The sequence below is a fragment of the Eumetopias jubatus genome, unplaced genomic scaffold (assembly GCF_037043125.1).
Source record: "Eumetopias jubatus isolate StellerSeaLion01/CBP00866 unplaced genomic scaffold, mEumJub1_p1.0 scaffold_7, whole genome shotgun sequence".
Lineage (NCBI taxonomy): Eukaryota > Metazoa > Chordata > Mammalia > Carnivora > Otariidae > Eumetopias > Eumetopias jubatus.
In genome coordinates this window covers 100,954,922-100,974,447 of record NW_028274813.1, presented here as the reverse complement: position 1 = coordinate 100,974,447, position 19,526 = coordinate 100,954,922, and the positions used below count along the sequence as shown (strand labels likewise).

The window sequence follows — 19,526 nt, the reverse complement described above, 5'->3', positions numbered from 1 at the left end:
CTAGCCAAATTCCATACAGCTTGAGTCATGCTGCTCTAGTCAGATATCATTTCCAGAACATATATGGGTCCAGTCTTGATTTTTTTTGACCATTTGCTTATTTATCATGTAGACTCTTCTACTAAAAACAAAAATATGAGCACCCCCTTGGGGCCAGGCACTACATAAGCACTGTAAGGGATCCAGAGACATAGAAGACCTGAGCCACCTCAAGCAGTTCATGGTCTAGTTGTAGAGATGAGGTCTGCAAAGGAGCAATGCAAGAACTAAACCCTAGGTTTAATAAACCAGAAAAAAATTTTAAAAGGGAGGGGGTGGTTCAGAAAGAGATCCATGCATTTAAGGTCAATTAAATTTTGACGAAGATGCCAGTTGAATTCAATGAAGAAAAGATAGTTATTTCAAATAATATTGCTGGAACGACTGGACATTCATATGAAAAAAAATGAACTTCACATTTATACCTCTCACTGAAAGTAAATATTAACTTAAAGAATATCCTAAGCATAAAGCGTAACTCTATAATATTTCTAGAGGAAATCATATATTTTTGTAACAATAGACATACAAATATTTCTCAGACCACACACTGAAGTCCTTACTTTATTTTATTTATTTTTTTTAAGATTTTATTTGACAGAGAGAGATACAGCAAGAGAGGGAACACAAGCAGGGGGAGTGGGAGAGGGAGAAGCAGGCTTCCCGCGGAGCAGGGAGCCCGATGCGGGGCTCGATCCCAGGACTCTGGGATCATGACCCAAGCTGAAGGCAGATGCTTAGCGACTGAGCCACCCAGGTGCCCTTATTTTAAAAAATAACAAATTGGACTTAATCAAAATTAAAAACTTGTACCCTTCTAAAGGTATCATTAGTAAAAAGAAAAGGCAAGCCATATACTGGAAGAAATAAAACAAAAAAATAAATTTTAAAATAAAAGGACAAAAACAATAAAAAGGAACAATAACTTGAACAATCTCGTCACAAAAGCTGGACAAGGAACCAGTGAACATGTGGATATATTCTCAACATCTTTAATCATTAGGGAAATGTAAATAAAACCACAGTGAAATACCATGACATATTCATCTGAAAGGCTAAAATTAAAATAGAACAAAACACGAAGAAGAACAAAAACACTGCCTAGAACAAACATGATGAAGATTCAGAGAAACTGGTGAATTTTTCAGTCTCCTACATTACAGGGGGCGGGGGGGCTGTGACATGGGACAGCCCCTTTGAAAAAAGGTGGAAAATAGGATAAGTTATTAGCCCCACATATGACCTAATGGCCCATCCTAGGTATTTACCCAAAAGAAACAAAACACCTGTCCTAGAAAGACTTTTATATGAATATTTGTAGTACCTTTATTCATAATGGCCATCAGCTGGAAACAACCCAAATGCCCATCAACTGAAAAATGGATAAAAGTGTGTGGTGGATGGTTGAATAAGATCCATGGAATGGAATGCTGCTTAGCAATAAGAGAGGATGTACTATATGTGCACAAAACAACATGATGATGAATGAAAGAAACCAGAAACAGAAGAATAATTAATGTATAACTGCACTTATATGTCATTCTAGAAGAAGCAAAAATTTTAAAGCTATAATGGCAGAAAGCAGATGTGGTAACCTGGAACCGCGGTAAGGTATCACCATTACTGAGAGGGACACTTTTTGTGGCTTGTGGCAATGTTCCGTCTTGATTGTGGTGGTAGTTCCACAGGTGTACACAGTGTCAAAATTCACGAAGGTGTACTCTTCACAATGGTTCGTTTTTGAATTGAATTTATGCCTCGATGAAGTGTATTTAAAATATATATTAAAAACTAAATCCCGGAGTAAGACTGTAATCTGTGGTGTGGCACAAACAGCACATACCCACGAGGCAGCAAGAACCTAGAGGTGGGGAAGTCTTGGTTGTCTTTTGGGGACAGCATATAACCCGGTGTGACTGGAGCAAAGGGTCACTTTCTGTGGATAATGGAAAATAAGAAGGGTATGCCATTCCCAAACTTTTAAAGGCTCTATTATACCAAGGTTTTTATTAGGAGGGTACTTTGCTTGTTCTTTTTTTTTTTTTTAAGATTTTTAAAATTTATTTGAGAGAGAGAATGCACATACAAGCATGGGGGGCAGAGGGGCAGAGGGAGAGAGTCTTTTTTTTTTTTTTGGATCTCAGGGGTTTTTTTCCATTTTTATTGTTATGTTAATCACCATACATTCCATCATTAGTTTTTGATGTAGTGTTCCATGATTCATTGTTTGTGCATAACACCCAGTGCTCCACGCAGAACGTGCCCTCTTTAATATCCATCACCAGGCTAACCCATCCCCCCACCCCCCTCCCCTCTAGAACCCTCAGTTTGTTTTTCAGAGTCCATCGTCTCTCATGGTTCGTCTCCCCCTCCGACTTACTGAGGGAGAGAGTCTTAAGCAGACTCCATGCTGAGCGCAGAGCTGGGGCTCCATCCCACAACCCTGAGATCACGACCTGGACCAAGAGTCAGAGGCTTAACCGACAGAGCGACCCAAGAGCCCCTACTTGTTCTTTTGAAGTAATGAAGGAACAGTGCACCAGCTTTGGTCATGCCTTGAATATTGCATTTCAGAAAAACATAAAATCTAGGCCTGCAGGGGCTTAGGTCTGTCACTGAAGATGTTTCCGAGCTCTTGGAACAGAATTTAGTCCCAGCTCTGGGTGAGCTGTAGGAGGGTGTGTGGGGTAAGCTGAGGCAGGCCTGCCTGGGAAGTGGGGCCAGGCCATGGAATGGGCAGGCAGAGGAAAGGGCCAGAAATAAAACAAGAGATTGTGGATGTTGGGGGTGAGATTCTGTCTTCAAAGTGAATAACAATGCTGAAGTGTTTATAGAAAAATGACACCGGTTAAGATTTCCTTTGAGAAGTGGTCCTATTTTTCATTCCACCTCCGTTCCTAGCTTCATCATTAAAGATTTTTTTTTTTAATTCATTAGAGAGAGAGTACAAGCATGAGCGGGGGGGGGGGGGGGGCGGGGAGGAGCAGAGGGAGAGGAGAGAAGCAGACTCCCTGCCGAGCAGGGAGCCCGATGCAGGGCTCGATCCCCGGACCCCGGGATCACAACCCGAGCTGAAGGCAGACACTTAACCATCTGAGCCACCCAGATGCCCCCCTAGCTTCATCATTAGATACAGTGATGATGATGATGAAAAATTTATTTCCCGATAGAAACAGTTTTTTATCTTTATCCTTTAGACGTTTTGGATCTACAATTTCAATTATAACTTTTTAAATGATGATGTACAATCAAGTTTCAGGCTTGATAGGATTGATTTCTGATTACATTTAAGACCTTTTGCTCTTAATAGGACAAGAACAGAGTAGCATTCGTTTGTCAAATACTTATTCATCAATTAATTACACTTAAGACGATGTCTTAGGCAAAGTTTTCTTTTCCATCCAGTGAAGGAAGAATTTGGAGTAGTTTCTTTGCATTAACAACATATGAGACTCTTAACTATAGGGAACAAACTGAGGGTTGCTGGAGGGGAGGTGGGTGGGGGGGGATGGGGTAACTGGGTGACGGACATTAAGGAGGGCACTTGATGTGATGGGTGTTATATGAATCACTAAATTCTACCTCTGAAACTAATAATACACTATGTGTTAACTAAATTGAATTTAAATAAAAACAAAAAAAAAAAAGAAAAAGAAAACCAGTATGCTGTCTGAGATTAACAGTGAAAAGGCTTTTCAAAGATATCCAGAATGCAAAATTGGTACTTTTCCCTTCCCCCGCTTTTTTTTTTTCCTGAAAGAGTTAAAGCAATTTCTGGAGGTTTGTATGTATTAGGCTAAAAAGAAATGTCCATAAATATTCCATTTAGGCTCAAATTGTTTTTTAGAGGATTCTAATATTTTTATTTCAGTCGTGAAATGTCACTAGCTTTGGATCAATTTTAACCGCTTTTCAGCATTGATGTATTCATGCCCAACATTTTTATTTTAATGTTTTATAGCACCTGGCCCCAATATTAGAGCTAGCCATTTAAAATGAAAATTAGACTTGGCTATTACTGCATCCTGTGACATCAGCGTTTCAGTTCTGTTAAATACCAGGTGATAAGAAAAAACTTCCGTTTCACTCACTCTTCCAGTCCTGTGATGAGATGCACAAGTAGTAGAATGTGTGAAACCCCAATGTGCATCAAGATGATTTGGATTTTTTTTTCCCTGTATTTTTTGTTGCTTTGTTGTGGTCTTAATCATGTCTCAGTAACTGCTGTGCTTCCTCAGCTCATAGACAATGCTGGGCTTATGGCCTTGTTGTCAGTAGGGCTCTAACATAGTGTGTGGCTAAGGCAGGGCTCCTCATGCTTGCCTGGGGATCACTGCTGTTGAATGTGTTCATTTGAATTGAGTCTGAGTGTGGCAGATCACAGTATGGCCAAGCAGACATCTACACTTACCAAATATGACACATGAGGTCAGCTTTAATCAGAGATCATTTGCACATACAATTCTACAGGGAAGCCAGTCATTATTCAAGGGGAAAGTAGTTCAGGAGATCTATGATTCCGTGATTTATTGCGGTATGAGTGTAGCGCTGTACCAGCTAACTTTTGCGAAAGAGGTTGCCTATTCTTTCCTAAAGAACAAATTCCCTTCTTCATTTGCTTCCTTGAGGACTATTATTGCTGTCCCCCCCTTTTTAATTCTATCATTTCTTCTGCTTCTTCCTGTCTCTTGATTTAAATCTATTTATGCCCTCTCCTTACCCCTCAGTAAAATTAAATCGACATTTTTTTCTTAACTTTAAAACTCTCTGCCCATGTTTATCCATAGATATTTCTTCTTCCACCCCAGCCCCATACCTCTGAATGTTCTCAACAGAAAATTCCCCGAGAGAAATAAATTTGTAACAGTTTATCATTTACAGAAGGGATTCTCCGCTGTGAGAAGGAGACATACACCCGCTTCACTGGTCCCCCCAAATTCCAGTTTTTCAGTTGTATTGGAAAATACAATAATTCTGGGTGCCTGGGTGGCTCAGTTGGTTAAGCGACTGCCTTCGGCTCCGGTCGTGATCCTGGAGTCCCGGGATCAAGTCCCACATTGGGCTCCCTGCTCAGCAGGGGGTCTGCTTCTCCCTTTGACCCTCCCCCCTCTCATGCTCTCTCTATCTCATTCTCTCTCTCAAATAAATAAATAAAATCTTTAAAAAAAAGAAAATACAATAATTCAGGCAGGCATAGGAACATTCATAATAAATCATAGCGTTATGAATAAATCTTGGTTGTCAAAAGCAAATGTGTAGCCGTTCCAAAGCGTCTGCCATTAGAATTCAGCAAGGCAGCTGTCAGCTGCTTTCTTGTAATTAAACAGCCAATGAACAGCTAATTAAGACATATGTGTATACAGAAGTGGAAGTGGGTATGTTAATGAACTGTAGGAATCAATTCATTAAGTGAAAATTGTCAAAAGACCAAACATCAGATCAGCATTTCAGCCTCTGCCTTACTGAGAAGGAGCCCCAAACAGGAGGGGAGCCCCCTCAGAGCAAGACCCTTAGAGCACTTCCCCAAGCACACCCATCGTTCTCTGTCCAGCCAGCCCTCACTTTTGGGCAAAACTACTAATAACTCTGATAGGAAACGCCACGTATATTTCAAAGCTTCTTATTGAGTAGATCTAGCAAATGACCATGTTTTCCTACCCATATGTAAACATGGTATTCGACACCCTGCGAAGTGTCACCTCCCTCTCCTGTGTCTAAACCATTATATGGAACTTTGACTACAGAACTGAAAAAGTGGTGGCTTTGGGGGTTGTTTGTTTGGTTTTGTTGTTTATCTTGTTCTATTCAACCTGCCCTGCATGTTTGTCTCGATGCTTTTTTGGTACTGTATTAAGAAGTCTATGGCATTTGGAATAAGATGCACCAGCGTTCAGCGATTCAGATCCTGGCTCCTCCCCTTACCTGCTGTGTGACTTCCAACACATGGCTTAACCTCTCTGCACTTGAATTTTCTCATTGTAAAACAGGTAGAGAAATACCTACTTTGCAAGGTTGATGTGAATTGCAGATCAGCAATGTTGCCAAGTGTTCTACACGGTGCCTGGTATTGAATAGGTGTTCAGGATATGATTGCCACCACAGTTTTTAATCAGTACAGTCATTTTTCCCTCTGGTCATTCATTCAGCAGGTATTTGTTGATTTCTCTAAGAACTGGGATAGCTCCTGGAAACAAAGAAACAAAGAAGCAAAGCAATCAGTGAGGGAGACCTGGCCATAAGGGTACACATGGGAGGGGCCCCTCAACCAACCTTGGGAGGGGCAAAGTCAGAGAAAGTGATTATGTCTGTGAATCCTGAAGAGAAGGGGAGAGCTTCTGGAAGTGGGGGTGGAGTGGGGGAATTGGGGGGTTGCCCTTGGAGGAACCGTGAACACAGCACAGCAGTTCAGGCTTGGCCAAAGTGTGACTTTGAGAAGAGGACTGAACGTAAGAGACAGTTGCCTGGACAGGTGGTCGTAGCCTGGTCATCAGTAGGGAGCCATTGAGGGCTAAGAAGCAGGGAAGTGACCCGATCGGGTTGATGTTTGAAAAAAGGTCCCCAGTAACTGTGTGAAAATGGATTGGAGGGAATGTGAATGGAGGCAGGCTGTATAATAACCAATTTGGGAGATGGTACGCATGTAAACTTGAAAAAATTGCAGTAAAGATGGAGAACAGTAGAAGGATTTGCGAAATAGGAAGATGGTAAGAAACAGCCTAATATGGTGACTGCATGGGTACGGGAGGGCAGGAGGCAAGGATGAAATGAAGCCTATCGTTCTGCCTTGAGTACCTGGGATGAAGTTGGTCCCTTGACTGAGCAAGCAAACATTGGAGGAGACGAGGCCAGGAAATGGGCAGTGGGCTGTGTTCCGTGCTGTTTTGGAATGAAGATAACACCATTCAGTTGAAGTGACTGAAGAATATGTGTGTCTATGTGTGGGGGGATGATAGGGCTATAGAAAATCAAACCACAACTTTGGGTAGAGGCCCACCTGAAGTAGGGAGGATTCATTCAGATAGCCTGATGGGAACCTGCAAAAGGGCTGTGCCCAGTGCAGTCATGTGCCGGTCAGTTTTTAACAACTGAGTTTGGAAAACAGTGTCTATCTGTATGTACATAATTTCAATGTATTTGTCACTGATGTAATGTCACACAAATAGTAAAATCTACAATATTCTGCACTATAAACTTCACATAGACCAATGATTCTCGCTAAGTGCTCTCAGTAATTTTTGCGCAACTCCTATATCTGTACCTGTGGTTGCAGTTGATGAAAGACTGTGGTGCCAATGTGAATGTTGATATTTTCATTTACATTAATGAACAAGAGGAAAGTGAAATAAGGAAGATGTGTTTTGGAACTTCACTCGTTCACCAGTGATGACATGAACGATCTCTTTCCTGAATCAGATGATCAGATAATGGTTTTTAAATACTGGAAGAATATTTCCTCAGATTTGTTGTGCTGTTCACAATGTGATGGCTACACATATTATATTTAATGCCTTTAACCCTCACTATTGTTTTATCATTTTTTAAATCTAGACAATAAACATAACAAATCAAGCCCCAATTTGTAGCTCTTGCCAGTTTCTGTAATACAGATACTCCCAGCACATGGTCAATTTCAGGCCTCCCAGCATGACCTCTCACTGAATGCAGAGCAGGGAAGACGTAGCACACCGTTATGTGGTATCCCCACCATCCAGATATAATTGATGTAAATATCCTCGGGAACGTGGATAATAGCAAAATAATAAAATCGATAAGTTAATTTTTAATAATGGTTATGTTTAATGATTGGTTCACAAAACTCCTGAAATTTTAACACTAAGCTCTTGCGATCTGGAATGAGCCTTTTCCCATACACCATGGCCTCAGTCCCAGTCCCAGGGAACTCCAAACTAGTAGGAGTGAGGGATAATTTCATAGAGTAAAGTCAAAAATTAGGCATTGGAAGTTTCCAGAGGATGGAAGGCAGAAATTAGAAATAAAACTCAATGAAAGGCACTTGGAAAGGCTAAGGGAGGAAACACTGGAGAGTTCTCTTGGAGTCTGTGGAAATCGATATAGTTGGTGTGTATGAGGAAGTCAGGATTGTGTGATGTCACTTCTCTTAGCCCAACACTTCAGAAGAGATACTTAAGTGAGAGGGGACTGTATTTAAAATTAGGACACTGACTTTGAGTGTCAGTACTAATATATACCAGGCATGGCCACTAACCATTCTGAGCTTTATTTTTGTTATCTACAAAATAAGAATACTAGAGTAGATCTGTGGTTCTTAACATGGGGAAGGCAGTGGAGTCTTCAAAGAAGCTTTGTTAAAATATTTATCATATAAATTGATATCCTTTTTTTTTTTTTTGGCCTGCAAAAATGGCACCTTCATATTGTTCAAACTCTATGTATGTTCAGGACTATATCCCCAAACGTTCTGGTTCAATAGATTTCAGGTGTATTTTTTAAAGCTTCATGGGTGATTAGGATGCACCGTCTGTTTGAGAACGTCTGAACCTGATAATCTCTCAACTTCTTCAGTTCTAAAGACCTGTTTGTATCATTCAAATTAACTATTTGCAGTAGCTGCATGTTGGTATGCTGCCACTAGGTGGTGGTAGTGTGCCACAGTCACACCGAGTTCTGCTACCCTGAAATTCATCATGGTGTCTCTCTGCTCAAGCCCACCATGTTCACAGGGGCACATCTCCATGTATTTTGACATCCATAAAAAGTGAACTTTTAAGAAAGCCAAAGAAGTAATTAATTAGCTCATCTTTTGGCAATAAAGCTCTAAAACTGTGAATTTAATATCTCTTCTAGCTAACTCATAGCTTCAGCAGTTTCTTCTTAATGCCTACCTCTTCAATTCCACCTAAAACTCCATGCACTGGCTTGTGCTGTCCCTGCTCTTTGTGTGGCCTCAGACTCCCCAACCCCTAGAACTTGTATCTGAGCTCACTCATTTCTTACTGGGACCCTTTCCAGGATTGCTCCCCAGTCAGTAGAGATCCTGCTTCTGCATTTATGAGTATATGTTTACCGTTAGGTGGGAAGATACCTACCATATTTTCTACCTTTCTTCCTCATCCTTCTTGCTCCTCTAATCCTCCTCCCTCTTAATGTGTTCATTAGCCTTAAGTATTTTAGTTTAACTTCCCAAATCCTTAAGCCCCTGAGAAATCACCAGGAATGCCGAAATGAAGAGAAAGAACAAAAGAGAGAGAGAGAGAAGGAAGACCAAGCCCTCATTCTGTCTGAAATGTAAAGTTCAGGGTTTATGTGAGTCACACAGGCTTACCCTCTCTCTCTCTCCCTTCATAGCTCTCACCTTATAACCCCACTTGACCCATCCCACATGGTATGTGATAACTCTCCTTGTGGGCATGACTCTGTTGCCTCAGTCCAAAAGCAGGATCTCTTCTCTGGATCTTGGCCACTCCCAGAACTTTCAGCAGGCACTTGCTCAGCTGACTCAGTATAGAATAAATGGTGTTGTGAAGAGCAAGGTGTGTCTATTTGCTCACCTACTTTCCCCAAACCCTTCAAAGCTGAGCCATCTAAAGAAGTATAGGTCTCTTCCAAGTTGACAGCATGGAAGCCAGACCTTAGTTCCAGCCTCGGTGCTCAAAGCCCATGTGGAATGCTTCATGGATTTGCCTTGCAATTTATGGCATAATTACTCAGACACCTCTCATGATAGAGGTCTTTAGTGATGCTGTGTCCTTGACGGAAGTTTGTTGTTGTTGTTACTGTTTTATTTGTTTTCCAAGTGAACCCAAATAAATTAGAAATAAATAAGGTGAATAAAAGGAGACCTAATGGCTCTGGTCAGAAATGAGGGAAAACGGTGAGCTCATGAGACCGGTTTTCTCATGTGACTCCAGCCCACATCAGGCTGTAGGAGAAGAATCTGTAAAATATCTGGGCAGTGGCCTTTTAGGCCTGCTAACAGGGCTAACCTGAAGGAAAACAGCAATTTCAGAGCAGATCAGTCTTGCTACTTTATTCATACCTGTCTCTTTGTCTAATTTAATGGTTGCCCTCTCTGAGAACAACCAAGTGGGAATCCTTTTGACACGCAAGGGCAGCAGAAAAATAAAAAGGATAAAAGTGTGCATTCTAGAATTAAGCCCATGAATTCATATCCTGCCTTTACCCCATGCTAGAGCTGGGGCTCTGAGAAGGTCACTGTACCAAAAACCAAGGAAATGGTAGTACCTTCCTCATACTTTAGAATTACAGGATATCATCCACATAAAGCACAGGGGCACCTGACACATAATAAGCACTGTTTTAACGATACCTGGGATTAGTTTTAATCAGGTAGGCAAGACACACAGACACAAAAATGTCATGAAGGAAGAAGGCTTTATGCTCACAGGTCCCTAGAAACAGGAAGGGCCACAGTGGGAAGCAGCAGGATCAGTTAGGTAGAGAGAGAAGGGGAAAATATGCATAGGAGGCTTTGTTGTGATTTCCCTTAGTAAGGAATGGGCAAGGCAGGGTAAGCAGATTTAAGGTTGACTAGTTTTAGCCAGCCCTGGAGTCTAGGGCCATCGTAGTTGTCTGGTACCTGGTCCTGGGATAAATTGGGCAGGGGACAATAGTGGCTCAGAGTGTGAGAGCCTCATAGAGGAGGTAGTTGGGTATATGGATTAGTTGGTTTGCCTGTGAAAAGTGTGCTCCCAGGCAAGTTGTTTGCAATCTCTAAGAATTAGCAAGCCCTGGGAAATATAATCTCTCCTGGGTCACAAGGACCCAAGAGATCAAAGCATCAAAAATATGGAATAAAAATATATGATTAATACAAGCACTAATTAAAAATTTCTCTGTCATCATTATCATCGTCATCATCATGCCTTCTCAGCATTCCCTGGTAGTAGAGCAAACTGACTGGTGTTTGTTTTTTTTTTTTTAAGATTTTGTTTAATTTATTTGCCAGAGAGAGAGAGAGAGAGCGGCAGGCTGAGGGAGAGCAGGCTTCCCGCTGAGCAAGGAGCCCGATGTGGGACTCGATCCCAGAACCCTGGGATCATGACCTGAGCCAAAGGCAGACGCTTAACCGACTGAGCCACCCAGGCATCCCTAAACTGATGATTTTATATGGCTTCTATGCCAGCGTCCTGGAACTCATTAGTGGTGGTTGATGTTATAAGTGGAAACTAAAAAGTAGCATCTTTTTTGTTAATGACCCAGCCATTATTCAAGAGCTGTATCTAGTTCTGGATTTCATATTTTTGAAGGAAGTGGAAAAACCGGAGAGGATTCTGAGAAGAAATTCTTAATGGGGGGAAAGAACCTAGGAGGAAAGGTGACAGATGCTGTGATTTGGTCTACAGGGGAGGGGTCGGGAGATAGCCTGGCAGTCCATTCAAATAAGAGGAGATCACTCAGACATTCCCTATATTTGATAATCATAGAACAAAATGGAGCAAGGTTCATTGTGAAGCAAGCAAAATTCAGCCTCAACTAAAGGAAAAGCAAGTAATTCCTGATCCTTGGCACCTGTAGTGATAGCAAACACGGAGGGTCTGAAGAAAGGTAGAGTCTCAAGAAACAGACACCTTTCAGCTTTGACAGAGATTACATATCTCAGACAAACTGAATACCTAAACCCATGACCTCTTTGTATCTCTTTCTAAGGATTATCTGCCTCTGTTACCATTTTTATCTTCTTGAATTCTCTTCATTAAGCTCCAAAGAAAGCTTTACTTCTTCTCATTTCCATTTCATAGAGGAAAAAAACACACCAAACAAACAAAAAGCCCACAGCTTTAGATATTTTGAGAAAAGTGAGATTGCTTCACAGAAGAGGCCAGACTTAATATAAGGGAGATTCAAAGCACATCACACAGTCTGAGACCCTGGGCCACCAGCCCTGCCCATGTTTAGGCTAGTGAGTAGTTCGACAGACAGCCAAGAGTGTATGATAGGTCAGTGCCCTGCCCCCTCCCATTCTAGGTTGGCTTCCAAAACAAAGAGGTGGAAACTGATGTCATATCCATCATTACCATTGACTTAACCCACAGTCACCAACTCATCACAAAAGAAAGCAGATATACTAGATTGCTCTTCCCATGTAATTCACATTCCTTTCCACCTACATGCTGTAGAAAAATCAGAAAGCACAGATAAACAGAAAGATGTTTATTTTTATCACCTTTTTATGTCAATAATTATATTTCTGAAATACCATTTTTACTGGTTTCTGAATATGTGGATATCCAATATGACTCTTGCAACTCATTAATGTAGGACGTTTAGCATCTTTCCAAATTATTTTTATATTTCAGACTATACTTATGATGAACATCCTTGTAGATAAGTCTTTATAGTCTTATATTCCTTTAAAATATATTCCCTAAAGGATAATTATTGATTCAATAAATAGACATATTTTTAAGGATTTTGATACAACTGCCAAGTTGATCTCCAGAAAAATATTTTGGTGAGAAAGTACCTTTGTCAGGGTGCCTGCTACTCTGTCAGTTCTTCAGGACTTTACTTCTTCTCTCTCCACTGGTGTCCCCTTTACTGGGGTCATGTTACAATCTTTACCATTAAGGATTTGAAGGTAGTAATGTTCTTTTGTACCCTTCATGGCCCTGCATCATGCAAAGGACTTTGGTTACCTTCCTTTTCTTCAGCACCTTCCTAGCTTGCAAAACCACTAAGAGATAAGTCAACAATAAGACAATCAACCCCCCATATGTTTGGAAATTAAGAAATGTGCTTCTAAATAATGTATTAAAGAAGAAATCTATTGAAAATTAGAGCATGTTTTCAAATGAATGGTAATGCAAATACTACATAGCAAAACTTATTCTAAAAGATAACCAAAAGGAAAATGTGCAGCTTTAGGAAAAGAATGAACACAGAAAGTGAATGATGTAGTAAGGATCCAGCTCAAGAAGTTAGCAAGAGTGAATGAATGAATAAGTGGATGAATAAATTAAATTCTTGAAGTCAGTAGCTCCTTAGGCATCTTTGCACACCCTCTCATTCCCAAAACAGTGCTTAACAAGTAAGTGGGGGGCGCCTGGATAGCTCAGTTGGTTAAGCGTCAGACTCTTGGTCTCGCTCAGGTCATGATCTCATGGGTCCTGGGATCGAGCCCCGAGTCGGACTCCATGCTCAGCAGGGAGATTCTCTCTCCCTCTCCCTCTGCCCCTCCCACTCATGCTTGCTCACTCTCTCTTTCTCTCAAATAAATAAATCAATTTTTTAAAAAAGGCAAGTAAATGGAACTCGATGACCATGGGATTGGATTTGTTAAATAAAGGCCATGATTCTGAATACCTGGTATTTCCAAACTCTCAAGGGTTGAGGAGTATTCCCATTCTGACTTCTCTGCCAAGATAATCCATCCAAGTATCATTTAAGTTCTTAGGGCAGGAGATTCTATCTTAGGGAATGCAAGATGCCTGGAGTGTGGTAGAGTTCAGTGGGCTAGCAGAGATAACCCAGGATAGCAGGATTGTAGCTACCATGAGTTACAATGAGACAGCATTTTCCTTGTCTCTGGACATCTCAGAGAAGTGTTTTGTGTTTATTCCACTAAAAATATTTTGGAGATAAAGGTTAAAGATAAGTGCCTTTGTACCGATCCATCAAGCACACAGTTTGGTCATGAGAAGCCAAGAACAGGGCCTGATCACATAGGCAGCCATCTGTTGGAGTTAAAGTTTCACATGTGTAAGGGACAAGGGATTAGGGTCTAGGGATCAATTTTACCCAAGAAAAAGATGTGACTTTAATGTCATTAATGGTCTCCTAGATGATCTGCTATAACTTTAATTCCCCGTTAAACATTAATGCCGTTCAGTGCTTAGTATACTGTCTTTAGTATCATATGGCTCAAACTGACACTAATCTGTTTTCTGTCTTATAACTGAATCACAGGGCTTTTTCAGGAGAAGTCAGCAAAGCAATGCCACCTACTCCTGTCCTCGTCAGAAGAACTGTTTGATTGATCGAACCAGTAGAAACCGCTGCCAACACTGTCGATTACAGAAATGCCTTGCCGTAGGGATGTCTCGAGATGGTGAGCACTCATAGTTTCAGTTGTACAGTAGCATGGGCTTGTGAAGGGGCCTCCTGAGCCCTGGACCCAGATCTGCCCCTCCCCCACTCCACCCCACCTCCTCTGGAGGCCTTGTGGGTGCCACGAAACCTGTTACTTCCTCCTCCGTAATCCACTGGGGGTCCGCTGGGGGTGAGGGTGACATGGAGGAAAAGCATCTGTGTGGTCAAAACACCTTCCGATTTTAGGCATTCAAGACATTACAGGTTGATGAATTGATTGAAGGTAATTGAAGGTACATGTCATCTGAGGGCCTTAATAAATATACCTCTTACAGGCATTTTCCCCAGTAAGAAGCACAAGCCAGAGCTAATGGTTAAGGCTAATTGCTAGTGCTTTACACTAACTAGTAAAGCTTATTGGCAGTTGGAATGAATTAGCTTTTATATTAACTGGATATTTTGAATCACAAATCCAAAGTCATATATTTGGGGTTTTTTAAAAAATTTTTAATTAAGTTTTTAAATTTTAATTCCAGTGTAGTTAAACATACAGTGTTATATTAATTTCAGGTGTATAATATGGTGATTTAACATTTCCATATACTCCTTGATCCCCATCAACTGTTTCACCCATCCCCTGACCCTCCTCTCTGCTATGCTTTATTTTAAAAGAGTACCCTCAGTTAAAGTTATTATTTCTTTTTCCAACAAGAACATTTTTTACTTAGGGCATACTTCAGAATATATGGTTCTGTAGGATACACATTAAGACATTCCATCCAAGAAAAATAGAATACACATTTTCTTCAAGTACACACAGAAGAATCCCCTGGTTAAGTCACATAAAAAGAGACAAACAAATATCACAAATTTAAATCGCACCAAGTATATTTTCCAACCACAATGGTACAAAACTAAAGATCAACAATAAAACAAAGCTGGAAAATCTATAATGTAAGTATTAAATATTTAATACATAAAAACTATACAACACACTACTGCATAAGCAGTAAACCAAATAAGAAATCAAATGGCAAATCAAAATATGTCTCAAAACAAAAGAAAGAGTCATGTATTTGTACATACAAAATGTGTGAAAACAGTGCAAAGCATGGCTCAATGACAAATGTTCTTTTCCTTAAAAGAAGCTGTTTTAAGAAATAGAGTCCATCTATCACTCAATTGCAAAACATTTCAAGATCTTCCTGGAACACTATCTTAAGTGCATTGAATAATCAACACCAGATTTCAAGACAGTTATTCTTATACAAGGAAACTGGGCAGAAAGTATTGTGGGTACATTTTAAGGACTTTTACGAACATACAGGCTGGCTGGCTCTCTTAAGAGATCCCCTTGAAGGAAACATCTCTTCCAATGGAATTCCAGCCTGTGGAAAATATTTCGGAATGCTGGGCAGGCATTCAGAAAGCCTGCCTTCCCCATAATCAGATGTTCTTGGGGCCCGCAGACCAGCCCAGGCATGAGTTGTGGTATACGTCGGTAGCAACGCACAGGATGGCCACTAAGAATACGTAGGCACAAAAATAAAGTTTGGGACATTGGAAGATGCAAGTCACAGAACTTATATACACAGAAATTCCTGTGATATGCAGCTCTGCAGATTTCATCTTTCAGTGACACTAAACTAACAAGGTCAGGCATATCTCTTGTGAACTTGTAAGCTAAGATCACAGGTTGTGTGTGCATTTTCTCAAGAACTGATCCTTTCGTTTCACTTAGAGGATAGTATAATTACTCTTGTTAATATTAAGGCAAAAATTGAAACACAGTTCAGAGTCACAGCAGAATGAGTTTCACCTATGGCTATTAATCCCTTTGGGTGTTCTGGAGTATTCTTTAAAAGAAAAACTATATATATACCTTCAGTATACCTCTTGGAAATTTTGCACAGAGGTAGCAACACATGTTATGGCCTTGATGTGAATATCGGGGCTTGTACAATGACAGGCCTGAGACCCAGAGCTCAGAGCAGCCTGATTGCTGCCTAACCAACCCCAAGTTTGTTACCTGAGCCGTGGAAACTGGAAATTGACCCGGATCCCACTCACTTGTTTCCTGTGTATGAAGGGACAGCACGTCCTCCTTGGCAGGAAACAAATCTGCCAGCTGACCCAGGTGGTTGTCCCTGGTTCCCAGCTTAACTTCCATGTCTCTTGCTTCCTACCCTTAGACTCATAGAATTACAGTGACGGTCAAATGGCTGACTTCAACCACCCGGTCAGGTATCAGTGTAACCACAATCAGTTAGGAGGTCTTAGTCCCTCCAGCAGAGAGGCTTTCTCTGCATACCCAGAATCGGGCTGAGAGAAAATGGGTTAGTGGGAGAGTTCGGACCAGGAAATCATAAGGTTCTTTTATCAATTATCCAGTGTTTTAGGAGAGATCATTTGGGATTCTGAATGAACAGGAAAGATACTACACTCATTGTTCACTTTAAATATGGGAACACATCCCAGGGAGAAACATTGCAAACACAAATTTGCCCAACAGGGATCTTACACAGTGTTTGCCCTTCTCAAAATTCTGATACTCTTTTTACTTGAGGGTGAATGAGAAGAGCAGAAGGTCACTTAAAGGTGGGCCCAAGGGTTCCGCGGGGGTCACCGTGATCCAGGAGGAGGAGAGGGGGCTTCTTAGGTCAGGTAGACTCAGAGATATAAGTCAGGAAATTGCAAAGAAGCCTCATTGTTGAGGTCTCACAGCAAAGCCCCAGCTTCAGCTGTTTGATTGAGAAGGAATAAGTGAATGAATGAGTGAGATGAATAAAAGTTGAGGTTCAGCTGCTTGTGCCTCGATGTACCCCTGTGAGTCTGCATCCCTGCACATCGGTCTGAACCCTGGGAAGAGAAAGAGGTGGTCGAGGCAAGCGGCATGGGCGGAGAATGAGCAAGCCCATCAAGTCACACATGAGCGGTTCCCACTGAGCGTCGGGTTATGTGACAGCAGGAGGACAGACGTGGTCATTGCCCTTCCACCAGTCCCAGGTCTGTTTCTGAAACGTAGCTCCTCTGGGATGTGGAGCAAGCCTGTGTGGGGTGGGACCGTTTTCACCTCTGGATCATGTCCTTATTTTTGTGGCAATGTGGTTTTTGATGGAGATTGTCTGAGACTTAAAAGGAACCCCCAATGCATGCTGGAGAGAATAACAAAGAGAAGCATATTGTCTATGGTGTGGTCTGGCTTTTCTCTTCCAGCTGTAAAATTTGGCCGGATGTCAAAAAAGCAAAGAGACAGCTTGTACGCAGAAGTACAAAAACACCGGATGCAGCAGCAGCAGCGAGACCCCCCACAGCAGCCTGGAGAAGCTGAGCCGCTGACTCCCACCTACAGCATCTCAGCCAACGGGCTCACCGAGCTTCACGAGGACCTCAGCAGCTACATCGACGGGCACACCCCGGAGGGCAGCAAGGCAGACTCGGCCGTCAGCAGCTTCTACCTGGACATACAGCCTTCCCCAGACCAGTCAGGTCTTGATATCAATGGAATCAAACCAGAACCAATATGTGACTACACACCAGCATCAGGCTTCTTTCCCTACTGTTCGTTCACCAACGGAGAGACTTCCCCAACTGTGTCCATGGCAGAATTAGGTAATGGCCTCCGTGTGTCCGTTGCGACGTGTTACTCGTGCCCTTTCAAGTAAATTGGGGGTGTTTGACTTTCCCTTAATGAGTTATGTTCTTAAAATGATACTAGGAGAGCAATTCACCTCTACCATCTGGACCCCTTCGAAGTTCCACCCTGCCCCCTTGCTTTTGATCGTCGACTGTTTCCCTTCGCATATCCAGGAAACACGTTGACCTGTCCGTATCAGAGATGGGGCAGCATTGAAGCTGTCTTTAAATGCCACAGAAACTGTAAACTCGGGGGGATGGCCCCATTAACTCTGTTCATCATTTCCTTTAGTTATGATCCAGGTGTTGCTTTACACCTGAAGTCATAAAAATGGAAGCCCACACACTGTGCCTGGGCCATACACGTTTTTTTTTTTGACCTGCGCAGAGTTTTAAAAATTTTTGAACTGGTTGCTAAAGTTTTAAACCTAGACAATCCTACCTCAAAGTTCAGATTTTTCAGCTTCTTGTGAGAGGGGAGAAAATGACCTAGTTATACTGGACCAGCGTTGGTGAATGGCAATAACCAGTTGGTACCAGTAAGGCCCTAACACCTTGACATGTTTTCCCATTTTATATCGCTGCCCAGCTCCTGTAGGCATCTAGGTTTTGCAGCCCTGAGGTATTCTATGAATGTTAAAGGGAAATTGGCTTCTTTATTTGCCAAAATGGTTTGGTGATGGATATTGGGGACAAAACTTATACATTTCATAGAAAACTCACCATGCAAAAACAAACAAACTTGTCATCTCCTTAATCCTGTGTGACATTGTTGCTTTTTGGGAGGTGTGACCTAGAAATGTTGAAAACACAGACACTGGAAGACTTGCCATTTCGAGGAAGTTGTGTTAACAACCCCTGTTGTAACATTTAATCGATTTTTAGGTACAACACTATATTAGCGAAACTTGGATAAGAAAGTTTGCAGTTTTAGAATTTGATGTGCTCCTCCCCGTGACTCCTCACACAGGGTTATAATCCTTTGGGATATTTCAATTAGTCGATGTGGAGGTGACTAACTTAACACGAGGAGAGAATGAAGACTTCAGATGGAAAAGAACCAGCAGGTTCTGACTTGAGCACAGACATCCTTAGTTCACAGAAATAACGGTTGTGTTCTTTAGATGGTTTCTCCACCTCTGTACCCCATAAAACATTTTTAAGTGAAATTTATATTTCCAGTAAAATCTTTCTCCAAATAGAACAAATTGAATGTTCTTTACGGTTTTTACACAAGCACCTCTTTATGGGTCTAAATTTAAATCCTCAAGAGCAGGGACATTTTAAGCGTGGTCTTTAACCACTGAACAGCATTAAAGGTGGATTGTAGCTCTTTTGATTAACAGAGGAACCTCTGAACTAGAAGCCAAGCTGAGCAGAGGTAGGTTTGATATTTTTTTCTTGAACTAGAACAAAAACCTTCCGTTTTTGTCGTGAAATCTTGGTTGGCTGCGACTTAAGCAGAACTGTAATGAAAGTAAAATTTTCAGAAATGAGTAAGGATTTGATTGAAAGCTGACATGATATCATGAAAAATGACCTGGCTCACTTTCAGTTTGCTTCCACCTTATCATAAATACTAGCAGATCTGTCCTGTTTGCTTGTCAAACGTTCAGCCCTAAAATAAATCCATGGGGCTTAGCCAAAGTGTTGCCCTTAAATATGGCCCTTCGGCTAAATGTGCACTAATACCTGAATGGGGCCTGAAATGGCGAAACCAGTGCTCCCTGGGCCCCCTGGTCAGTGTCTTCCACAACTGTTACCTCCCGCTACAGTCTGGGAGCCCTGTGCCCTCAAATGTTCTCCATGCTCTCCTAAAT

The 19,526-nt window shown here is 41.5% G+C and overlaps 1 protein-coding gene across 2 annotated transcripts in view; it reads left to right on the top strand.

The window, feature by feature from the left end:
- Positions 1-19,526, top strand: part of RORA (RAR related orphan receptor A) — a 331,244-nt gene that overhangs the window by 297,343 nt on the left and 14,375 nt on the right. For both annotated transcript variants that reach the window (XM_088024819.1, XM_028100317.2), the window contains 2 exons: positions 13,948-14,089; positions 17,287-17,682. In XM_088024819.1, the coding sequence (XP_087880945.1) occupies positions 13,948-14,089; positions 17,287-17,682 (538 nt within the window). The remainder of the gene's footprint in view (positions 1-13,947; positions 14,090-17,286; positions 17,683-19,526) is intronic.